This window comes from Phaenicophaeus curvirostris, chromosome 10 (assembly GCF_032191515.1).
Source record: "Phaenicophaeus curvirostris isolate KB17595 chromosome 10, BPBGC_Pcur_1.0, whole genome shotgun sequence".
In the NCBI taxonomy this organism is placed as follows: domain Eukaryota; kingdom Metazoa; phylum Chordata; class Aves; order Cuculiformes; family Cuculidae; genus Phaenicophaeus; species Phaenicophaeus curvirostris.
In genome coordinates this window covers 628,533-652,848 of record NC_091401.1, presented here as the reverse complement: position 1 = coordinate 652,848, position 24,316 = coordinate 628,533, and the positions used below count along the sequence as shown (strand labels likewise).

The 24,316-nt window shown below is 39.1% G+C and overlaps 1 protein-coding gene across 2 annotated transcripts in view; it reads left to right on the top strand.

Moving 5' to 3' along the window:
- Positions 1 to 24,316, top strand: part of CLSTN2 (calsyntenin 2) — a 304,566-nt gene that overhangs the window by 113,386 nt on the left and 166,864 nt on the right. For both annotated transcript variants that reach the window (XM_069865032.1, XM_069865031.1), the window contains exon 2: positions 9,770 to 9,892. In XM_069865032.1, the coding sequence (XP_069721133.1) occupies positions 9,814 to 9,892 (79 nt within the window). In that variant the 5' untranslated portion in view covers positions 9,770 to 9,813. The remainder of the gene's footprint in view (positions 1 to 9,769; positions 9,893 to 24,316) is intronic.

Sequence of the window (24,316 nt, the reverse complement as noted above, 5' to 3'; positions counted from 1 at the left end):
GGCTCTTATTTAAGGCAGTATTTAATTAACAAGAGCTCTACCTAGCAACTTCAGTGACTTTTTCTGCATTCCTCCTCACAATAATATAAGCACAAGGCCCGTGTGGTTTTACCACTTTGTTATGCAAATGTGCTGTGTAGTATCAGCAGTAAGATTGATGAAAATATGTGCAGCATTTGTTAGGGCAGCTTGCTTGTCATCATTCCCTCTGTCATCCGCATCTTGTTAAAATGTACGAACACATTTGATACCTTAGAATAGTCTCATCTGATGTGTATCTGTGAGCGGCAGCAGCTCCCCAAGCCTTGCTCTGCAGAGCTCCTTTAAGATCTCACTACGTGAGCCGTGATGCCAGAGCGCTGTTTGCAAGCTCGGGTCCAACCCAGAAGGGCTGTAATGGTGAGCGGCTGCTGCTGTTGCTAGACTCGAGTTAGCATCCTTGATGCAAAGTCTCTCAAAGTTTTGCTTTGACAAAAAGGTACTTTTGAAAGGTTGCCGAGCCCTGCTCTTGATTGCATGCCCCTCTGACAGCAGTTTTGGGTTTTTTTCCCATGGTGTTTAGGGACTACTGATACGTGAGAGCAGTCAAATACAAGTGGTCCCCTTTTCCTCCTTCTGGCTGAACCACAGCAGTCCTTTGACCCTTCTGGGCGAGGGGCTTCAGTTGCTTTAGACATGAGGTGAATGCAGCGTGTAGATTCTATTACTAATACCAGTTCTGTATGAGATATCCTGTGTTCTAAAGCCAGGTTAGGCTTTTTTGTTGTTTAACCTTATTTCCATGGGGAAAAATATAGAAAACATTTTTCCCTCTGTTTGTTTTAGGAAGGATGGACTACCTTAAACCTTATTCTTTTTTTGTTGCCCTTTTTGTTGGTTTTTGGTTTTGTTTTGTTTTGTTTTGTTTTGTTTTTCTTCAGCCCTGCTGTAACAGTAAAGGTTGATGAGCAGTGTTGAATACGTGCTGATATAAACACAGCCAACCACCCAATCCCTGCATCAGCCTTGCTGAATGTGTGTTTACATGATGGTGGAGTAATCATTACTGCATTTATGTAGTTGCAGACGCTTTCCTGGGTTCCAAGGCTTGATGCAAACATTCAATTATCTCTGCTGTTTCTTGCTACACTTTGATATATATCAATTTTATTGTTTTTAAGTGTCACTGTCAAGTTAATGTGGGTGAATCTTAAATGAATGACGTTTCAAAACCATAAAAAAATAGAGTTAAATGGTTTGGGGTTTTTTTGTTTGGGTTTTTTAAAATTTTTCTTCTGTTTTATCTACAAAAGCATAATAGTAGTAGAGAAGGTTCTACATAAACGAGTAGCAAAGGTTCTTACAAGGCTGGTGAGTTAACAGATTATCTTAGTTGTTTCCCTTCTATTGTTACCCTGCATATATGCTCTTTCATTGATAGGGTTTAGCTGTGGTTATCAGAAAGCTTCATTTTATCCTCTCTTGGTTTGCATTGAGGTATATTTTCTGGTATGACTTCTTATGTGTGCTTGCCTTTGACCTATACTCACTTGTTCTTTGTATTTTATATTTCACATGTCTTGTTTCTTATATTAGAACCTCATATTTTGGACCCAGAAGCTGTCTGGGGATGTTAAAAGCATGAAGATCAGACCACTTTTATATTACCAACTCAGATTTTCTGAGGGCAGTGTGTCCTTTGAATATATCATTGAACATGCAATCAATGGACGAAAGATTCTGATTATCACCAATTATTTCTGAGGAAAGGAGCTTTAGAAAAAGAGTATCCAGACAGCTCTTATGTGAAAATAGTATATAGAAACTGTCTGGAGCTGTTGCTTTGGGATGCCCAGAAAAAAACAGTCCTCCTTTATATTACCCACCTTTTGAAGTAACCATTGGCTATCACCAAGGTGACCTTTTGAAATACCAAAAATAATGATTTCTGTGTTCTGAAATCCGTAAGATCTGAAATATTGGGAAAAATTGAAGTCAAAGTGTATTTCTTGAAAACATGTCCAGGAGCTTTGACCTTTTCTTCCGATTTCATAGGAACAATTTATATAGTTGTATAATATTATGCTCAAACCTAGTTTTTTAACAAAGTTGTAAGAAATAACAGAAATGTGATTTTATTCAAATGTTCCTTTGACAGCAGCCACTAAAGTTAACGTAACAAGATAAGCTGGTGGCATTTTTTTTTTTTTTTTCAAGTTGAAAATTGGTTGAAGTCTCCTTTCAAAATTCTCTTGCTTGCTCAAATGCAGATATTATGTGCATAATGAGGGGTAAAACTGACAGGACGTGTCTGTCATTGGAGTAATGAATATCAAATGATCAGTTTGAAGTGAATGAACTGTAAAATATATAATTATCATTCATTGTTCCATACCTTTTGCAATAAAAAGCATGAAATGGGACATATTTTATTACAAATTTCATCTGCAACATTGTAGGACAAAAGCTGATATGTCATGGGTCAAAATCAATCGTCCTTATTAGCAATTCATAGAAGCAGTTAATAATTAAGGACAAACTGATGAAGCAGGGAAAAATAGTATTTGGTGCTTATGTATGAGACTTAATGAATTAACTAAAAAAACCCCTAAAATGTGTACAAGATGCAATTTCATTTTTCTTCCATCTTCCCTTTGACAAACAACATTTTCTACCCTGGCCTCCAAACTCTCTTTACAGCAGGTAGCAGTAATTAAGAAGTGATCTGTGTAAATATCAAAGAATACTAATAAGTAATGTATTGAAGCTTTGCTGTTGTTAAGATCAGGGAGACAGAAATGAATGCCAAATGAATTTATAGACATAAACAGAGTATCTTCTGCACACATCATGGCAAGCTGTTCTGAGAAATTAATTATTCTAGTATTATAGAATATCTTGTTGGAGGAAAAGAGTATTGATCACATCCAGTTTTCCAGAGTTTCTCAAAATTAGATGTCGCCTTTGAGACACGTATTTTGGTTTTGATGGTGAAATATAGCTACATTGTCAAAATACAAGCAATGTGCATACAAAGGAACTGTGGTGCTGTGTGGGCTGTGTCCCGTCTCATAGAAACATAGAATCATAGAATCATGGAATCACCAGGTTGGAAGAGACCCACCAGATCATCGAGTCCAACCATTCCTATCAAACACTAAAACATGTCCCTCAGCACCTCGTCCACCTGTCCCTTAAACCCCTCCAGGGAAGGTGACTCAACCCCCTCCCTGGGCAGCCTCTGCCAGGGACCAATGACCCTTTCTGTGAAAAATGTTTTCCTCATGTCCAGCCTGAACCTCCCCTGGCGGAGCTTGAGGCCATTCCCTCTCGTCCTGTCCCTTGGGAGAAGAGCCCAGCTCCCTCCTCTCCACAACCTCCTTTCAGGTAGTTGTAGAGAGCAATGAGGTCTCCCCTCAGCCTCCTCTTCTCCAGGCTAAACACCCCCAGCTCTCTCAGCCGTTCCTCATAAGGCCTGTTCTCCAGCCCCTTCAAAAGCTTCATTGCTCTTCTCTGGACTCGCTCCAGAGCCTCAACATCCTTCTTGTGGTGAGGGCCCAGAACTGAACACAGGATTCGAGGAGCGGTCTCAACATTTATGTTGAGTAGGGCAGAAATAAAAACAGAAACTAGTCATTTCTGAAGGAGGAAAAACTCAATAAGAAACTTTTGCATAACATTTAAATTTGTATCTGAAAGGCCATGCAGAGCCCAGAGTGCTGGTTTCATTCATGTTTAATAATAGATGGAGGGAAAAAAGGTATCCTGTACATTCAGGTGAACTCTAGGCTTCTTGCCTGTGTCTGAGTATCTCCTTCCTCACTCGTTTATGTCATCAAGCTAAAGCGCAAGGGACAATTGTGGAAGGAGGTTAGTTGGAGTACTGCTGGAAAGCTGTCTTAAAACGTTGTGGAAGTGGATAGATTGCTGTCATTCCTAAAGAGGCTGAGATCTAAAAAGCCTCTTGGCACTGTGGTTGGAGCCACATGGGAACAGGAATGTGTTATTAGTTGGCGTAATGTCACAGGCCAGCTCTGACTGGAACAGGGATCAGTGCCTGGTCATTGTGACCCCTAATACAGGGAAATTCTGCCACACTCTCTGAGCACCAAATACACTCAGAGTTTATTATTTACATACATAAGTGTGGATGTGAGGAGGGAATATTTGCTAATGTGTGTATTGAATGTTAGAAACTATGCTGTCTGCAGCCTAATTTCTCTGTTAACAGGCTGATGTGTTTCAAATCATCTAGAAATCAGGAGACACTGAGGACAGTGAGGGGGAAGAGAAGAAAGAAAAGTAAGAGGCCATTGCTAGTTTCAGGTTGAAATGCAGAAGAGGTGGGTGAGACAGTTTTGAGGAAAGATTACACTATTCAAGTAGGATGAGTGATATCTTTAGGCTTAAGTCTGTAGAAAATGTACTGAGAGAAGGCAGATTGCCTTGGCAAAAATAAAAGCTGCGTTGTTAATGAGGAGGAGCGTAGAAGACAAATTAAGCATTATGTTATAAAGTCAGAGCTGCTTATAATCAGAAACAGTCTCAAAGCTTAAAAAAATATTTATTTCAGGCAGTTCTTTGGTCTAAACGAAGCTCTTAAAAGGAAATAAATAAACTTCTATAAATAAAAAAACTTCTAGAAAATTTAAGTGTAGACAGAATATGGCTAAAAAATGCAGCATTGTTCTGAAAAGCAGGATGTCCTTATGCTTGATGCACTGGTTGTATAGCCCATGTAATTGCGTGCATTCTTCTGTCTCGGATGGCTAAAACACATAGGTTTTGACTGTTAGAACACCCACATTGCTATTGATTTTTGGGGGGAGACAGATTATTATTTGTTTTGAGTGTGTCTAAGCTTCAGTCAAGGACCACAACTAATAAGGACACTGTATAAAAGTTAAAAGGAGTTGGACCCTGTCCCCCAAAACCTGTTGTTCTTTAGGAGAAAATAGACAATCTATAATAAGTGACCATCATGGGCACCACCCCACTGTAGTGATACTTAAGCAGAAGACACTCCCTCGTTATCTTTATCCTCCTGTGCGTTATTTACTACATTCTTGCTTTCTGCTGTGATTGAGACAGACAACACCACAATTACTGTCCATTTTGTGCAGTCATGGGAGTAAAAGTTATATAATCATTGTTTTATTAATATGTGGGATCATGTAATAAATGCCAGTATTCGAGGGCATAATCTGGAGAGAGGTTTGGGGTGAGAGTGGACAGTCAGTGGATACTTTTATTTTGATGTACGTATCAATTTAAGAGATATCTGAATAGAAAATGTGGAAATACTTGCAGATGAACTTCATTCTGTATTTCTCCGGAGTGTATTCCTGCCTACCCTACTGAGAGTTATTTTTACAGTTAATTGCTTATTCTGGACTTTAGCACATGAACAGGATGTGCTAACATGAAGCTGTGGCTTGTACATAGCAAGTGGGTACCATTTTATATGTGTACATCTTTCAGCATACAGTGATTATAATGCGTAGCCCATTTTTGGTTTAACCCTAATCCTAAAATGGTGCAAGACATCCAGAGGATACCTGCTGTAAAGTTATCTTAAACCCCCAGCCTCTGTGTTTCTGTGCATGGTTACCTCTTTCCCTTAATCTTCCAGCTTTACAACCCTTGGCTCACAGAAACATGTCTACAATTTACCCGTATCTCTGTTTCCTGCACTCTTCCTATTTTTCCCTCTTCTCTTAAGGTATTTGAGTTTCTTCGTTTTCATCAAGGAAGAAAGCATCTCTTTTTGTTAATGACCATTTCAAAACCAACTTGGCAAATATGGCAAGTGTGGTACCCATAATAAAGAAAAAGATCACTCTCCTCTTTCAAGTGAAATTTTCTATTTGAAGCACTACCTGTCCTTTACGTAATCGGGTTCTCTCTACTGGAATATCCTTCAGCCCCTGCTGTGTGGAAATCTGTAACTTTGAATAAATAATGGACAGTGAGCATCAATATTTTAGTCTATTTTTTAAAAAATTACTACTGTTTTAAATCCATGTCATTAGGGTTTAGCTTGTTTTCCAAGATTTCCAAATGCGTAGGCTTATGTGTAGGAGCCTGGCATTTCAGTGAGATTAAATTTGTGATAGCACTCAAGAATCTGTGCTATCAGAGTAATGCGGCACAGAATTTTATAAATGCTACAATGTCTTAAGAGTATTTTTCATTTGGAATCATAGAATTGTTAGGGTTGGAAGGGACCTTAAAGATCCAACCTGGGCCAGAGCCTCACCACCCTCATCATGAAGAAATTCCTCCTTATGTCTGTAAATTCCGCCTTTTAGCTTCATAATCTAAAAGTGTTTTAACTTTGCTTTCTTCAAAATACCATTTTCAACTCCAGAGTATTGTGACAGGTTTTGAGATGTAACTGCATAAAACCTAAGTTACTTTAATTTCCATTTTTAAAACTTCAACTTGTTACTGTTTTACAAAGAAAAGCTGAATTATAAGGTGCTGAAAAGCTAGTGCATTTGAAAATCTGCTCAGCAAATGTGAAAATGTCCAGTGTTCTGTAATAGTAACAGTGTTCAATTTAGAGATGTCATAATTGAGACCATTTATAGGAAGAAATACCAGCAGCTGGAATTCCCTGGGTTTAATATTTCAGGCAACTGGAGAGGCGTTAGATGTGCAAATTTGTTCTTTATTTAAACAGGGCACCCTGCAGATCTGTAACTCCTCAATGAGGTTTGTCTTTGGTGCTATTAGGGGATTACTCTTGCTTTTCTGCATTGTTATTGATTTTGTTGTTGTTGTTTGTTCCCTATGGCAACACGCTGTCTGCTTCACAATGTTTACTAGTGATCTGTATGTTCCTCAGCATCGCTTTAAATATCTGAGTTATTTACAATATATTGATAACCAGTCCATGAAACAACTGTGCTGGAATCCCTGTTTGGGTAGCATCGACTGACAGAATTCTTCAGAGGGCTCTTCTTCATTGTGTTCGACAGGCTGAGAGAGTTGGGGTTGTTCAGCCTGGAGAAGAGAAGGCTCTGAGCAGACCTTGGAGCGACCTTACAGTACCTGAAGGGGCTACAAGAAAGCTGGGGAGGGACTGTTCACAAAGGCTTGGAGTGATAGGACTGGGGGCAGTGGGTATAAACTGGAGAGGGGCAGATGTAGACTAGACATGAGGAGAAACTTCTTCATGTTGAGGGTGGGGAGGCCCTGGCCCAGGCTGCCCAGGGAAGCTGTGGCTGCCCCATCCCTGGAGGGGTTCCAGGCCAGGCTGGATGGGCCTTGGGCAGCCTGACCCATTATCAGGAAGTGTCCCTGCCCATGGCTGGGGTGGGACTGGATGGGCTTTAAGGCCAGAGCACATTTCCTTTGGAGATGTACGTCCTAAGAGCTTGCAAATAATTTGACCTTTTATTGTACTTTGCTTTTGGTTTATTGTTCCTTTCTTCCTCCTAAAATCCTGCCTCCCAGGTTTAGGGCTGAACTGTAGAACTTGTTTCTGATGTGCTTTGTTCTCTTCCCACACAGACACAGTTAAAGGAATTATGTTGCTGTCACTCATTTGATGGTTGTTATTGCTCATGGGACACTAATGGAAGAAAAGATAAAGCTTGCAGAATTGCAGTTATTGAATACAGAGACTGTTTCTTAAGCAAAGGTGTCACCTGTTCTGTTCTGTGGAATCTATTGTAGGAGGAAAGGTTTTAGTTTGCGGGAGGTTCGGTTCTTTGGTGTGGTTTTGGTTTCATGAGAGATGAGGCAACTAACAGAACCAGGAGGATGGAAAAGCTGGCTTTGGTACTTTAACTTTGAGTTTCATAAAGACTTCCCTTTTCATGCGAATTCCTATTTTACTGGTTCGTTATTGTTAAATTGTAGCTGCCTTCAATCAACAGATCATCTCTTACTCTGTATAGCATGTGTCAGTCAAAGATTTGGGTCCTATTAGGGTACAAGTGGAGCATATTTGTGTATCTGGATGTTGAGGCAGTTCATATATTCAAATCACAGATACTGCAACTGCCCTGCAAACTAAATGCCAAAAGCCATGCAGAGCTCTGAAATTGCATCCGTCACTTCTTATATTTCAACACTGACAAGAGTTTTGGCCTTCATCCCGTTACATAAACTCACCAATCTCTCCTCTGGCTGCGCAGTCATTACAAGATGAAGAGATCCAAGTTCCTTATTTTCCATTTCACCTTTCCCTGATGCATCCTGAGTTTAATCTTCCCATCACTTAGTTATTGCAGAAGTGGGCACTGGGAAGATAAGGAAGCTTTCCTCTGAAGGAATATATATTGCAACATATAAAAGAATTCTCATATGAGCAGTTAGAATATGAAATAATTCAGCTTTAAAAGGACCTCAGATCATTCTTCCTAGCTCCGCAATTTCCTAATTATTAAACAAAGAAACAAGAGGGAATAAGAATGAACTGTGATTTGACAGAAATATATTTGTTTGCTTTTCAAAATAGCCAGTAAACAACAAAATTTGTTAATTGCCTGTCCTGTGCACTGGGCCCAGAGCCCCCTCTGTTGTCATGGTGGTTTTTTGCTACTGGGTTTGTATGGAAGAAACTATGTGGGATAAGCTTGAAACTCATTCTTGTCTTAGGGTTTTACAGAAGGCAAGGCAGGAAAGTGTTTAGGGTTTGTGTGTGTGGATTTTGTTTGTTTGTTTTTGTAGTGGGGTTATTTTAAATAATCTTATCTGGTTCAATTTGGTTTCGGTTTTAGTGTCAACCCTCCATCTTTGGGAGGGTTTCTGTTACCTCACCAGATGTACATCTGGCACACACATCTGGAAAACAGGTAAAAAAATGGCGTGGTGTCTGGACTTGAAGTGTGCTAGATACTCTTTAGTGTGAGATTTCCTGATGCCTGGGGTAATAAATCCTTTAAGTTGTAATTTGTTTGGGCTAGCACTGTTGTATTCCTTATGTAGGAGCTACAAAAACATAACATTCAGTTTGTGGCTGCGGGAACAAAGTGCTTTTTATAAGCAAAGAAAAGCTAAACCTCTTACAAAATAGAAAAGGAAGGAAAAAATGGATCTTCATACTGTCCAGTAAATAGGAGATGCTTTGTGAGAGGGACACACATTGAAAGGGTTGAGGGGTAAGACAATCTGATGATATGCGGTGTATCCCCTACTTTAAATTACGAACCTCAAGACCAGATACCTGAATGTTCAGCAGCTGTATTTGAAGGATAGATTTTCCAGAAAAACATCAGAACGCATTTAAGCATAACTAAAGCTGGTGGTGGCTTTTATCAAAGGGATTAAAATGTAGAAGTTATTTTTTTATCTCCAATATACAGAACACAGAAGGGGTTTTAGATAATTTTCCAAAAGTATAAAATGAGAAGTTGACCACAATTTCAATATTCTCACCTGCCCTTCTGCTTGGTTTGCATCTTGACAAGAGTTTTATTTCTCCGGACATCCCTTCTCCTGCTTCAGAGTTTAACAACTTAAAGCAATTCCTTCAAAAGTGTGTGACCCTAATTACGTCTGACAGTTGGGAATGTGTTAGAAGTGCTTTGATGGTTTTGTGATTTAATTGGGCAGATGTCTGTAAGTGTTGGTTTTCTCATCAGTGTGTTGTGGTACAATATGCATAGTATTTTGGTTTAATACTTAATGTTGAGGAAATACTTTGGGATCCTGTCAATGGCTTTAGAGTAGTAACATTAATACTGGACTTCTGTCGAATACTTTCACTTTAAAAATAAAATTAGCTAAAAGGATGTAAAATAAATCAAATTAATTAGGTGTACGCTTTCTTTTCTAGTGAACAAACACAAGCCCTGGATTGAGACATCGTACCACGGAATCATGACTGAAAACAATGATACCGTCATTTTGGATCCTCCCCTTGTGGCTTTGGATAAAGATGCACCCGTTCCCTTCGCAGGTAGGAACCTATGTTAATGGCAGCACTTGAGTTTATGGATTGCATTATGGGGTTATTAGCATTTGTAAAATGAATTTAGGGTGCAGAGGTAATGTAATCTGAAGGATGTGTTGAGTGCTCAGGACCTGGCTATTGGCCCATAGGCTTTGAAATGACACATCTTTTACAATGAATATGTCTGCTTGTTTGTTGTGAAGCAGAAGCAACGGCACAATACTGCATGCTTCCACTGTCAGTGTATATTTTTTTAATGAAAGCACAAAAACTATGGAATTAAATTTGAATTTGCTTTTATGGAAATGAATCAATGCAATTGCCTACAGTAAAATGTAGTTAATTTTGTTTAGTAGAGACAGCTCCTGCTTTCTTTCTTCCCGTTCTGCTTCCTTTCTAAACCTGTAAATGCACAAACTATGCAACCAATTAAAGTCGCTCCAATCTCATGTTACTGTGTTAGTACTTTGTAACTCTCAAGACATGGGCAGAAAATTTAATGGAAGTTTTGAAGATATTTTGCTCAGATTGATGGATGGATGTCATATAGAAGTTTTCACCCTTATTAAGTCTATTTTTCGTAACACTTATTATGTCATATTGTGAGTTTCTTAAGCAGAAAAAAGTGCTTTTATATGTCAAGGAAGTTTTCTCTTAAGTTCCCTGTTTCATTAGAAATAGGTTTTTGAAGAAAAGGGAGATTAATAAGGCTTTCTAGCTCTTCTGAAAATCCTAAAGAGATGCAGTTGTTAAAAAGATTGTAGTGCTTAAGACTGTTAATCTTTTATAAGGAAAGGAACTTCCTCGTTCTTGTGGAATACAGGTGTGTTCGGTAAGCAATTAAGTCAAAGCACTTGGCCAAAACCAATATTTCACAGCATCATGTAAGAATTGTTATTAGCTGTTTTCCCCTAAAGCATATACTGGTGTGAACTCATACCCAGCAGGACAGGGATGCATGAATGTTTTTTATATATTTAACTGCCTTTTAATGTCAAGATTGGTTTGTCACTTATGGTGCCCTGTGATTCTTAACTGCACAGAACATCCTTAGTCCTCAACCACAAACGCACTGGGGATGATCAGTGGAGGGGACTCAGATAAATTTAGCCAGAGGTAGTAAAAACCTCAAAAAACATGTATGTATGGATACAGCAACCACAGCATGAAACACTGTTGTCTGCTGATCAGTTCCTGTGGCACCGAGTTTACTTACTCACGGAGGCATAATCAGTGTCCATTCAGAGATAAATAGACAGCCTCCTACTGGGAGGTGCTAATTATAATCAGAGTAGGAGTGCTTCATACAGAGATGCTCGGCATAAGGTGTCTGACTCAGTTACTGGTTTTTGAAGCAATGGAAAAAGTACTTGTTAAATTAACTTTTTCATGGATTCATCAAGAAGCAACTATATATTAAAAGAAACGAGAAGTGTGGGATGAGACTTGGAATGCCCGACAGTTATCTGTAATATATTTGAGGACACTTGTTTCTCGTAATGGTAACTTTGGCATACATGTGATTTGCTCCTCCAAATGTTTGTGGAAAACAATAAGAGAAACTTAGATTTTTTTTATTTTTTTTTTTAGCAAGGATTTAATCTATCTGTGAAATCTTTAGGTAGGGTTATTTAAGAATGATGATAGGTATCTAGTGAAAAGATGCCCTTTCTGGTGTTGGGGATTTTTCTGTTGCTATGAGTGTTCCATCTCATGTTTGCTTCCTTTGCTTGCATTCCCGTGGGATCCTGACAGGGATGTTAATCACATGTGTTGTTTCCACTGATAATTTTACAAACTCTTTGTTGACTGAGGATTTGCTAACCTGATGATTTTCCTTGGTTTTTTTTATGTTGGGACAATCACCATGTTTTTCATGAGCTAGTGGTTTACTCCTCTTGTAGACAATCATCCTTTGAAATTCTGAACTTGCACGGGCACACTGGATTTTGTCATAAAGCTTTCATTTTATTTCAATTTAGTATTTTAATTTATTTATTTGAATTATTTACGTTTTCAGAAGTATTATGGGATCTGTGAGGGAAAATACTTGGTGCATATTCACTGATAGTAATAGTTGATTTCCAGGTAGTAAGTTGATTTCCAGGTAATACTGTACATTTGCCTTCACAATCTGCAATTCAGACATAATATTATAAAAGTGGTTGAGCCCATTAATTCCCTTGAAAGACTTGGATTTTCCCTGCCTGTTTGGAAAAAAAACTCGATCTGCTTTTTTTTAAGGATCTTGTCTTTTTATATTGTTGGAGTAAACTCTTATTTCTGTTTTAAATTTCTGCTTTAATGTCACATAATTATATTTTGTTCCATAATATCATTAGTTTTATTATAGGTCTTTATGGAAAATGCAATTGGTGTAATATATTTAGTAGGAGAAAACTGAAAATAGATACAGCTGTTACATTAACAATATTCAGTAGCTGTACATTTAATAGAATTGTAATGTAGAATTTCTTTTAAGGCCATATTTTTATAAGCGTGGAGAAGTTATTCTATAGTATAACATATCAGTCTTCATTTGTGCCAGAGTATCAGAGGTCCAACAGTTCCTTTCCCATCCCATTAATATTTTCAGTGTTTTGTGAAGCTGATATAGGAAAAAAAATTGTAGTTTTATGAAAGACTGTCCATGGTTATTTTTATTTTAATAAGTCCAGATTTGAGAATCTGGGCAGTTTCTGACCTGTGCTTAGGTATCTAATTAGATATCCTTGAAGAAGGCTAAATGTACATGGTTCCAGTGTGTATTTGGCCTTAAAAATACCCACAAACCAAACAAAAGAACCCCTTCAAAAAGCAAAACCCAACCAAAAACCCCAGTCCAGCTGCTGCCTGTCCTTTCAGATTTCGTATGGACCTAAGCCCCATAGAAACAAAATCGAAGTTAGCAAGAGAAAGAAAACTCTCAAGTTAAACACCAAGTTGATGTTCCTAGGGAATGTGTCTGTAATCACGTAGCTGGATGTTATGTGGACAGTGTAATCTTTGTATTTCAATTAATTTCTTTGTTCTCAAGTACTCATCTTCCATTAATGACAGGCTGAGGAAAATTTTCAGGGATTTTCATTGAAAGAGGTGACAGGACATAGTAGGGAAAATGCCTATTTATTTCATACATTTATTTACTAATTTATACCTATTTATTCCATACTTATATCTTGCTAGCGAGGGTGTGATCCTTTCGGAACCGTGCTTAACTGGTGGCAGTAAGGGCAGGTCATCCTTACGTTTATAGCCACGGCAAGGAGAGCTTCAGAAAGGAGGAACAGTAGCATCAAGCGAGAAAGTGTGTCACGTCAAAATGAGTGTGCTGGGGCCTTGCACTTGAGACTATAAACCACACTTTTTGTTTCTATGTGTTATAAAATGAAGTTAGTGCTGGGCTCTGGGCTATCTGTGGGTAGGCTAGTGCTGTGATCTCTCTCAAAAGCAGAACTAAGATATTAAGACACATTTGATATTCATCAGTGGCTACGTTCCCCTCTCCCCAGTGCTTTGGTTTGTTTTTCTGTATTCATTCTCATGTTCTCATTTTGTTTAGTTTTCATGTTAGTTGTGGCATAGACCTACTCTATAAAGAGTGTTGTTTTCTTTTCCGGAGATTTCAACTATGTTCCTAATAGCTGTGCCTTTTTTCCTTTCCATGACCACTAAGATAAGTGGTACTAACTGTCTCGTCAGTCGCTTCTGGTAGAACACACAGAATGGTGCATGTCAAACCCTTATTCATGGAGTGGTCACTGGAGAAAATTACTATAATCCGCACTTTTTTCTCTCACCTCTGTCTAGTGTTTAAAATCAAGGGCAATGACAGGAGAAAAAAGGAATCTTCTGTGCAGTTACCCTCTCAACCGGTCTGTGTTTCCAGGGAGGACCAAATGGAGACTAACACGACTAAATGTGCCTGTGATAATGCTGTCTGTCAAATGCAATCAGCCTAGTTCATAACTGGGGCATGAAAAGTCTCACAAGATTGCAGGAATGGTCTTTGGTGTCTCCTTATGAATTTATTGTGGATCGTGCAATATTTGGAGTATGTGTGAAATTCCGCTTCTTTAAATAATCATTGTATGTACATATTCACTTTTTTCATGCAAGTACATTTTTCAGACCCATAGCTTTGAAGGCTTGAAAATGCCATTGCAAAAGGTTAAATGCTAGAAGTAATATGGGTGGTTTTCCAAACTTCAGTTTTTCAAGTCCTGACTCTTCAAACAGTGTTGTGTGGGTGCAGTATGGGCTCACTGATTATCTAATGTAGGAAATCCATTGGAGGAATCTCTCTTTAAAAAAATACAATAAAATCCACCCCAAAGGAGAACTGTGAACTTAATTAGGCTTGCCCCAACCTGCCGGCTCAGCCGTACAACAGTCAGCTAGCACGTGCTGGTCAAGAGGCTGGAAATCATTTCAAGGATGTGGCTTTCAGGCCTAGGAGTGTTTTGGCTAGAAACAGGGTGAGATCAGCTGAGTCAGTTTGACCACGTTCTGTTTCTGTGCTAGCAAGAAACCCTCACAAAATGCTGTAGCATCTTGGAAGGCTATTTGAAAAGGACACCTGTCTGTATTTTAATAACAGCAAGTCCATTTCTTCAGCAAAGTTGTGCAAAGTAGATCTGAAGGGAACTTCAAGATGTCTCTGGTCCATCCTTTGCCCAAGGCAGGATCCATTATACCCGTGTCATTCCTGATAAATAGCTTTCTGTCCTAATCTTAAAGATCTATAGTGACAAAGATGCAACAGCTTCCCTGGGCAGTCTATTCCACGCTTCACCATACTCACTGTTTTTCATGATGCTTAAGCTGAACTTTCTGTACTGCAATTTTAGCCCATTACTTTTAGTCATATCTGCCATGGCTAGGCAGAGGGGATTATTCCCATTCTTCATTTTGCAGCAATAGCCTTTTATGTTACTCTCTAAAAGCACTGTGGGCATCTTAAACAGCACTGCGGTGAGCGAGGCTTCAGCTGTCCGTTGTGTTACAGATGCAGAGGCGAAACAGAGCAATAGGAGGTAACTTTCGGGACATTGAGATGACGAGTGCCTTTTTCGCCTTGAAAGCCAAGAGCCTAACTCTGCACAGAGGCACTGTTAAGATACACTTGCATTTCAGTGCAATGTGTTGAACCAAGGTTAAGTTGCATAATTTTACCATAGTGCATTGGGCCCATTAAGTCTTAAGCTGCTTTTATGTTCTTGATAGATTTACAGATACGTCTTTTTAAAAAACAGTCAGGTGTGTGGCTCCCTGCCCTCCCGCAGACAGGGCTCTGTGTCTCAGAGTGGTTGCAAATCAGGTTTGCAAATCATGGAGTCGGAGTCTCTGGCTACATTTTGGCTGTGCTAAAATCCCTATAAATGATCAGTAGACAGCAAAACCAGCCAAGGAGGATGTTGGAATATTCACTAAACTATGAGCTGCATTCATGATCTCTCCCAAATCATCTTCATTAGTTGAGCAGTTCAGGGGAGCTGCGCCACAGCAGATGCAGCACTTGTCAGTTCGCTCACACCCAGGGGCTGAACACAAAATCCGATTTCTCCGCTTCAGACTGTGAAGCCGTCTAGCCTTTGTATTTGTTTGTTTTTATTGATAAGCAGTGGCATCAGTAACGGAAACAATCTTTTTGCTACAACATCAAGAATATGGAAATTATTTTTCAAACTGTGACTCTGAATGCTGTTGTTTCTAACCCACTGTCAGCTAGACTTAAAACATGCTGTCAGTTTATGATGCCCAGAATCCGTTGATGTTAAATATTTCACTGTGAAAATGATGCATGATCAAAAAACCTGAACTGTAAGCAAAGCCATGGAGTATCATGGTTGTTTATAACAAATCGCCTGCTGGTTTTTCAAACTTCTGTTTTTAAAGTTTACAGTTATTAATGTAGTTAGTTAAGGCAAAGTCTTTAAAGGCAAAAAAAAGAATCTCCTCATGGTGATCACCACCTAAGGTGGAAAAAAAGATTGCCAATAACTCAATCGATTGCAGAGATGCTGCGTTTGACCGAAGGGATCCTGCTGGTCATCCAGTAAATTTAGAGATAAATGCTCAGGCTTCAGATGAAGAATGCACCAAATAAAAAAAAAAAAAAAGATCACTGTAACAGTGCCCTCTGTTGGGTGGTCCCTGAACTTCAGAGAGGAGCAGTTCGGGGTTGGTTTTTCTTCTTAAGTTTTTTCCAGGTAAGCTTGATTGCTTTTCTTAGTGATTTTGGCAGTAGTGAAATAAAAGTAGGCAACATAAACGTCTCGGAAGATGCCTCAAGGTTCAAGAATTCATACTGTTCTAATGGAGCATTTAGTAGCTGCTGAGTGGTCTGTCATTGCAGGAGCAAGTGGTGAGGAAGAAAATTAGACTTTAATGCATGGACAGTGAATATAAGTTGCTTCTGGCAGACAAACCCAGTAATGAATGAGAGCATTTAGATAAACTTTATTAGACCTAAATATGCTAAATTACTCGAAGCCAGAAAGAAGGAAGTAAAGTTACCAGCTAATTAGTATTTGATGATATTCACTTGGTGGTTTAGATTTTTTTTTTATGGCAAATATTGATGTGAAATGAATTTGAACTGTTTTGAATATTTTCTTTACAAATAAGACTTGATCTTTGGAAAATTAGGGCAGGATATTACAGTGGATATGCAAACATAAATGTGAGGATGGGGACAGAATCTGGCATTTTATGGTACTGAAATATCATACTAAATGACTACTTAATTAAAAACCTGTTAAATTAAAACAGGTTATAACTGAAGTTCCTAGGAAAATAGTGTCAGTTGTTAAACTTTGGAGCTGTTCAGAACACTAGAGATAAACCTAAACAGGGAGTACTGGAATTGCTAGGTCTATAAGTCCAAAAATTGGTAGCAGCTATTATACTCAGACTATGGATGTAGATTTTACCACCTACCTTCTTTGAAACTAATGAGGCCTTGCCATGTGAGTAGCATGCTATTATAAAAAAAAAGTGCAAACAAATTTGTTAAAATTCCTTAATGTTGTCATCAGAGCTAGGGGTGGCAATATGTATATAATCCAGAAAAAAACCCAAATCTTTCTACAGAAAAGGAGAACAGCAGGGCATAGAATCATTCAAAGTTGCAAAGGTATGTGCCAAATTCTAACGAATTGTAGGAATTACTGGTATCTAGCAACCAGGGGTCACCTTACTCTGCTGAAGGGTTTTGCAAGTGGTAAAGGTGCCCTGGGGAGGTTTTATGTCCGAGGGATGCTGAGCTGGAACAGATGGGAGGTGAGTGCAAGTCCTGTGAGGAGCAGCTGAGGGACCTGAGGTTGTTCAGTCTTGAGAGAAGGAGGCTGAGGGGACACCTCAGTGCTCTCTACAGCTGCCTGAAAAGAGGCTTTCGTGAGGTAAGTGTTGGTTTCTTCTCCCAAGTAATAAGCAGTAGAATGAGGGGAAATGGCCTCAAGTTGTGCCACGGGAGGTTTAGGCTGGATGTTAGGAACAGTTCCTTCATGGAAAGGCTTGTCAAGCCCTGGAACAGGCTGCCCGGGGAGGTGGTTGAGTCCCCATCCCTGGAGGTATTTAAAAGATGTGGAGATGTGGTGCTTTGGGACATGGTTTATGGTAGAGTTGGCAGTGTTAGGTTAACAGTTGGACTCTATGATCTTAAAGGTCGTTTTCCAACCCATATGATTCTGTGTGCTTGAGTTAGTGTAAGGCAGCAGAGAGAAAAGTCATTTGCTTGAAATGATTTCGAAATAATAAACAACAGTCTAAACAGGTGATTATTTAGCATTCCTTTGCTTATTGGTCAGCAATTCTCTTATAGAGAGAAGAATTGAGAAACCCCACTTCCCTTGAAAGCTGCCACTTTCCACTCACAGCTGAAAAAATGTTGTTTTTCTGAACTAGAATAAATTCTCAACAGCCTTTAAGTGCTGTTGCTCCCTTTGCTTGCTAAAGCAACCTCAAAAATGCGTGTGATGCTACTTCTATGAAGCATGGGAGGGAAGGAGAATATAAAGAATTCAGACTCTGGACAGGTGGTTTAAGGCATTGATTTTCTACTCAATTCTCCTGGCTGTGTGAAATGGATCAAACCAATTTGTTCTCTTGGCCTAGGGTTTCCTCCACTGTCCTCTTTTTCTGTGTGCTTAGAGTATTAAAGAAAAATCTTCTCAGTGCTTTTATCTCAGTGACTCTGCAGCACTGAGCATTCTCCTTGTGCATCACGAAGCACAGGGAGGATTCGCTGTTCTCAGTGCCGCTGTTTTCTGTTCCATGCTCTTTTATGATATCGACAGGTAGTACGTTTATAGTAGATGCAACCCGTGCAATTGGATTACTGTGGATGTTAAACCTGAGCTAACAGTCCTGCAGGAGATACACACCAGTGTGATTACACGGCTCTGTTTCTGTGGCTGGCACTGGCACTGACAGCAGCCAACCAGTAAGGCAGAGTGTTACTGAGACATTGCAGAGTCAGGGACAGGACATGGAGAGAAAATATTGGCAAAAGGGGGGAATAGGAGGGGCAATGTGTTCTTACAAAAACATTGGAGACTGTTGATACTGGACACGTTGTGCAGATGTGTTTAAAGTTACTATATCTCAAAATTAAAAAATAATTTATTGAGTGTTTAGTCTTGGGGTTCTGTTTTGTGAATAAGAAATTAAATGTGTCCTGTTTATTACTAAAAATGTAGAATAAGCCATATGTGCTTGTCATGGACTATTTTTGTATTTGTTCTTGGCCATCATAGATTTAATGTCAAGAGATAAAATATCCAATTATTTATGATGAAAGCACAACACATGATATAAAGAATCAGGTGTTGTCTTAATTGTGTTATATGCACAGACAAATGTCACAGGGGTGCTGAGAGTGGTACTGATCCCACTGAGATACAGTACAGCAGCAGGGAGAAGTAGAGAGAAATGTAAGAATTTGCTGGGTGTAAGGAGACGTATTGAGAACAGGGCCAGTAGAGCATCTATGTTTGCTGGGCTTTCATCTGCTGGAGTCTTGTAATAGCGGGCTTCAAGGGGCGTAAAAAATTAATTGCCCACATTTTCAGATATCTGTTAATCCGCAGAGGCTGGATGGTTTTGATGTAGCTACAGCCTGTGGAAATACCAGACACAGTAGAGTATATCTGATCTGTTCAGTTGTCAGGATCCTTATTTCAGCTGCTACACAGTCACCTTTACTCCTCTTGCTCTGGCCTTGAGGAGGAGCTTGGCAGGAAGGAGCTCCTAGTTGCCTTTATTTTGCCTAGATGTTTAGCCTCTGTTATTTTTTGTGTTGTTGTATCTTGCATTTACTGTCTGTATAAAAGAGATTCAAGTTAGTTTAAAAAAACAGAATATATTCTTCTTTCATAAAGTATCCCGCTACACAAAATGTATAACCATTTCATTCAGATAATTGGCTTCTGCAGTTAAAATATAGCGGATAACTGGACTCTTGAGGTGAGAGTTACTTTTCTTTTTGGCTCTTCTTGTATTTTGAGAGTTTCTTTCTTTGTAGGCTGCTCTGTTTATACCACCTTTCCTGAATTAAATCAGTTCTGTAACTGCACCGTGTAAATTTAGTCCATTGTGGAATTGGAGGAATGGAGACAAAATGGAAGTCAGCTTGTGGCCACAGTAATTATAATTTAGCCATTAGTTGCAAAATAGAACCTAAGTATTAGTCCACGGAAACAAAAAATCATCATAGCGAGACTGGTGAGGGGCTGCAGCAGTTGCCCGTGGGCAGAAGCAAAGGGAACAGGGCTTTTCAGCCTGGACAGTACTTAATTCAGGGGAAACACCACAGCAGCCCCCTGAGAGCTGCGAGGGGGAGATGGAGAAGAAGGAGCCAGGCTCTCCAGGGTGAGGGGAGAGAGACAGCAGAGAGGAACTGAAACAAGAGAGGTTCAGACTGCACATAAGGCAGAACTTCTTCACCAGGACTGTCAAAGATTCAACTACAATGCCACCTCTGTCCTTAGAGTTTTACAAGACCGATTCTGGTTGGAGCACTGAGTAACCTGAGTTGATAGCTGCCCCTGCTCTGAGCAGGATATCAGCCCAGAGAACTTCTGAGGAAACCTCCAGCCTGAGTTATCCTATGATTCTGTGATTTCATGATGTTTGGCTGTTTCTTTCAGAAATTAAATTGCTAAAGAGGCTCTGGGTGGAAGAACACATGAGCTTGCTGTAATGCAGTATCAGAAAGGTACTCTGATGACTTTCTGTCGATTTGAAGAGGCTGCCTGTGTTGGCAAGACAAGGCTCTTTGAAAAGGGAAGGGAAACAGGATTTCCATAGCAGTGACCTGGCTGAAATCAGCCAGCTATATTCTTTATCTGACTCAGCTGAGTAAGGGAGAACAGGCTTCACCATTCTGGGTAAGCCTTGCTTTTTGTATTGGAGTTTTGTTTCAAAATAAATGACTTCTAAAAAGGAGCTTTAGCTTTTTATGTAAACTCTTCTTTTCACTCTTGACTACTATAGCCATGTAGAATACACACACACACAAAAAAAGAAGCCCTACAAAATACTGTCATAAATAACAATTCCTAACTGTATTTTTTAACTTTATATTCCTACTGAGCCATAAATGTTCTTTGTGTTTTGTGCTCATATACAATTCAGAAGAAAGTACATGCAAGGTTGTTGACGGCAGAGTGGCTCTTGCAGCTCGCTCTTAGTGAAAAATGTCCAGGTTGCATTGAGCAAACCCCTTGGCAGTGGCTCATATCTAGATTGTATTAGCTTGTATAGCTGTTCTGTATTGACTGTAATCATATTATAGTCACGGAAGGCCACCTGTCCCCTGGGAACCTTGGCAGCATGTATCAAGTCAGTACTCTTTTATTTGTCATTCTCATAGTGGTCTTTTTAGAAACTGTCAAAACTATCAGAACTCTCTTAGTATTTTTAAATATGATGGCTTATTTATGCAGTTAATAGTTAGGCATGCTGAACTATTTAAAACTGCAGTCTTTAAAAAAATTGAATACCACTTTAAAAGGAAGCTGTGTTGTTTGCCCTAAGTTCATCTGGGGACTTTGTCTCTCAAGGGGATGTAATTTTCTGGTTAATTGTTGTGAACAAATTTGGAGTAGAGTTCGTGAAAGAGACTGGTAGGGATTCAAACTTGTCATGCTGTTGGACATCTGTCCTTATTTCAGGTTTATTGCAATATATTAATTTACTTTTAATTTTATATAGCTTTTTAAAAGAAAGGTTTTATTACCAGATGTAATGGACTTTTTACTGCACATACTGTCCCTTCTGGCATTTTGTATTCCTTTAATCTTCAGATATCATAGAAGATTAAGTGACAGAAGAGTAGAAGTTAAAAAAATAATCCGAACCCCTAAAGCACCCCTAAAACAAACAAACAACCCCCCCCCAGCAACCTTGATAATCCTGCTGCTACGACTATAACTTGATTTGTTACTTTTTATCTTTTGCAATTAAAAGCAGAATTGAAAAGAAGAAAGGAAGCTTTTCACTTCAGTCGTAAGAGTCCAGTTCCCAGAGTTAATACTAGCTTCATACCTGCTCTTTTCTTTAGGGAAGTGGGTCTTTTATTTTGATCATGTGAGCTGAAGAAAACATTTTATTTGATCTAATTACTCCCACTGTGTTATGCTGAAATGTATAAATCTTTTATTTACTTTAATTTAAAGTTTAAGCCATAAACAAATCAAAGGTGTAGAACATTCTAGTCCAAAACTGCTTGCCAGGTTTCCAAAAATGTGTGAATATTTTACTTGGTCATATGTAGCTCCTGTATGTTTTTTCCCTTTTATTTCTGTCTATATTGTATATAGTTAAGTTGCATGGAATATTTAATTAGGTTTTAATAAAAATTTATAAAACAGGCTTGGAAATGCTTCAGTAAGCAGGGTTAGACAAACGTTAACAAACGTTAAGCACAAATATATATTTTTCCTGCTTCAAGTCAGTATCTATTCCCATTGAAAATACTGTGTTGGTTTACGGGAAAGGCTCTTCTGCAAGACTGGTAGGGACCAAAATGTTTTGTGTGAAGAGTGTAGAAGTTAAAAGGAAACATCCATGCAAGTTTTCTGTACATCACGATTCTTATTACAAAGTAATTTAGATTAAGAGTGAGGGATAATTACACATTCAAAGTAAACACGGTAACCTTTCCTCTGCAGTGTTACTGTGTGAGCAAGAACATAATCTAAAGCTTTGTTAAACCACAAGAACTGAGTATAAACCAGTAAAAGAAGGAAGCAGGAAGGTGACTGGGGAATGACACCCTGCACTCTTCTTCCAGGCAGAAGGCTGCTTTACTGAGACAAGCCAAGAGGTTTCTGTGAAGTGTGCTTGATGTCGTCCTAAATCTTAGCTGATTTGGGTCTTGTTGCCCCCTTCCTTGGGAGAGAAGGCCCAAACAGAAATGTAACGGGCTTCAGGATTTGTTGAGAAAAAACGGAACATATCGTCCCTGTTAGCCTCTTGCAGTTCTGCACACTCTGCCACCTCGCTGGCGCGGCAAAGCCCTTGTTATCATCTCCTCCTGCTGGGAGATGGAACACCAGAGCTGCCTGACTAATTGGCTCGCTGAGTTTAATTTAGAAGGACATGCTAGTGTGTTTAAATGATGTGGAGTCTCCAACCAATGCCGTCTACGGAGCTTCACTCATCTCTTTGATGCCCTAATCCTTGTCTTTGGACGGTTGCTTTCTCTCTCTCTGGTCTTCTCTGGATACACATGAAGGCATGTATAGATAAAATATGAGTAGGTGAGTCATAGACATTCCTGATGCACATAATTTATAAATCTTCGGTTGTACAGTAGCATCTTTTGGACAAAAATTAACCTGCCTGTGCATTTTGTGTATAAACAAAGACTTGTATTTTGGTATTTCTGTAATAAAGTAGTTCACATCACAGGTCACTTTCCCCCAGTTTCAACATTGTCTTATACGTTAAGATTAGAAAGTAATAGAAAGATTTAGAGAGAAACAACTTGTTCTGCAAAGCGATTAGGTTTTAGTTATTTGATTGAATGTGACTCCACTTTGTTGGTGTGCAATTAGCATGGTGATATAACTACTGCAAAACAGATTTTATTACCTCTGAAAATGGGAAGGAATTGAATTTTAAAATTTCTGAATTTTCCATTATTTTTAGAATCATAATGTACTATAATTTACTTGTCTTTTCTTATTAGTTATAAAACAACAGGAAAAATATCTTGTATTAATGAATGAAAGCAATTTCCAGCCTATTCTAGAAATTAATCTCCATTTTAAAAAACAAACTGTGCTTTAATTATTTTTAATTTTAATCCAGGCATTTAAAATTAACTTATTCCTGTTATATTGCAAATAAAATTAAGGGGCTGCAGCAGTGGATATAACTCATGACCACAGTATTTCAGGCCAGCATGGTGGTGCTGTAATGTCAGCTGGATCCCTTTTTAACCAGCTAGGAAGAAAATTTTTGAAAGGTGCGTTGGTGCTTAGATTGATTTGTTACTACATGTGACAGAATTAATGGGTATTTCTGACATGACTTCAGCTCCTTACTGAGATGCTTACACTGGAGAGGTTCCAGTTGTCTAATGAAAAAAAGCTATGAAGACAGGAACAGATAACGTTGTATTTCATGTGGGATCCAGAGCACAGAAATGAAATATAATATTTTAATTAATAAGCATGCTAGAATTGAAATGATGAATAATTTAACATCAGCTTCTAGATGATTTTGGACTAGGATTCTTTACTTAGGACAGCAAAGCTCCTACTGGCAACTTCACTGGGGCTGAGGGGGCTGTTTGTCTCCACGGCCTCTTCTCCCAGTGGTTCGCTTCTTCATGTCCCACTAAGTAAACGTGAGCCAAAGCAGAAAGTTAGGCAGCTCTGTTGACTTCTGTGGATGTTTGCGCTGTTTGTGGAAACTAGTTGGCGTGCAGGAATTGCGTACTAGGAACAGCGTTGTGAAAGGCAATGGAAATCGTGTGCCATGGAAATCTCATATGGTGAAAAGCCCCGTAAGCCATGTGTAAATTTTTTTATTTAAAAGTGTCTCTTTGAATGAAATCAGGCCCAGCTGTTGCCTTGTGTCAGCTTTTCAATGCCCTTTACAAAATGCATAGTTGGTCTTGGCCCCATCCATCCAGGGATGTGCCGCTATGGGATGTGCCGCACGTGGCAGGTCGGCAGCATCACCGGAGGACGCGAAGGCTGCTCGGTATGGGGCTGAACATTCAACTAATGTGCTGAAAACAAAATAGTCCTATGCTTCACTCTGCAGGATTTAAGTAGCTAGGCACTGCCTACTGTTTACTAGACAGTGCGCATTTATACTGTCTATGAAAGCACACACAAAAAAAACCCCTTAGAACTTTCTCCTAGAGTCTCTGTGTGCTCCGTTTGCTTTCTGTGGTTCTGACATACAAGT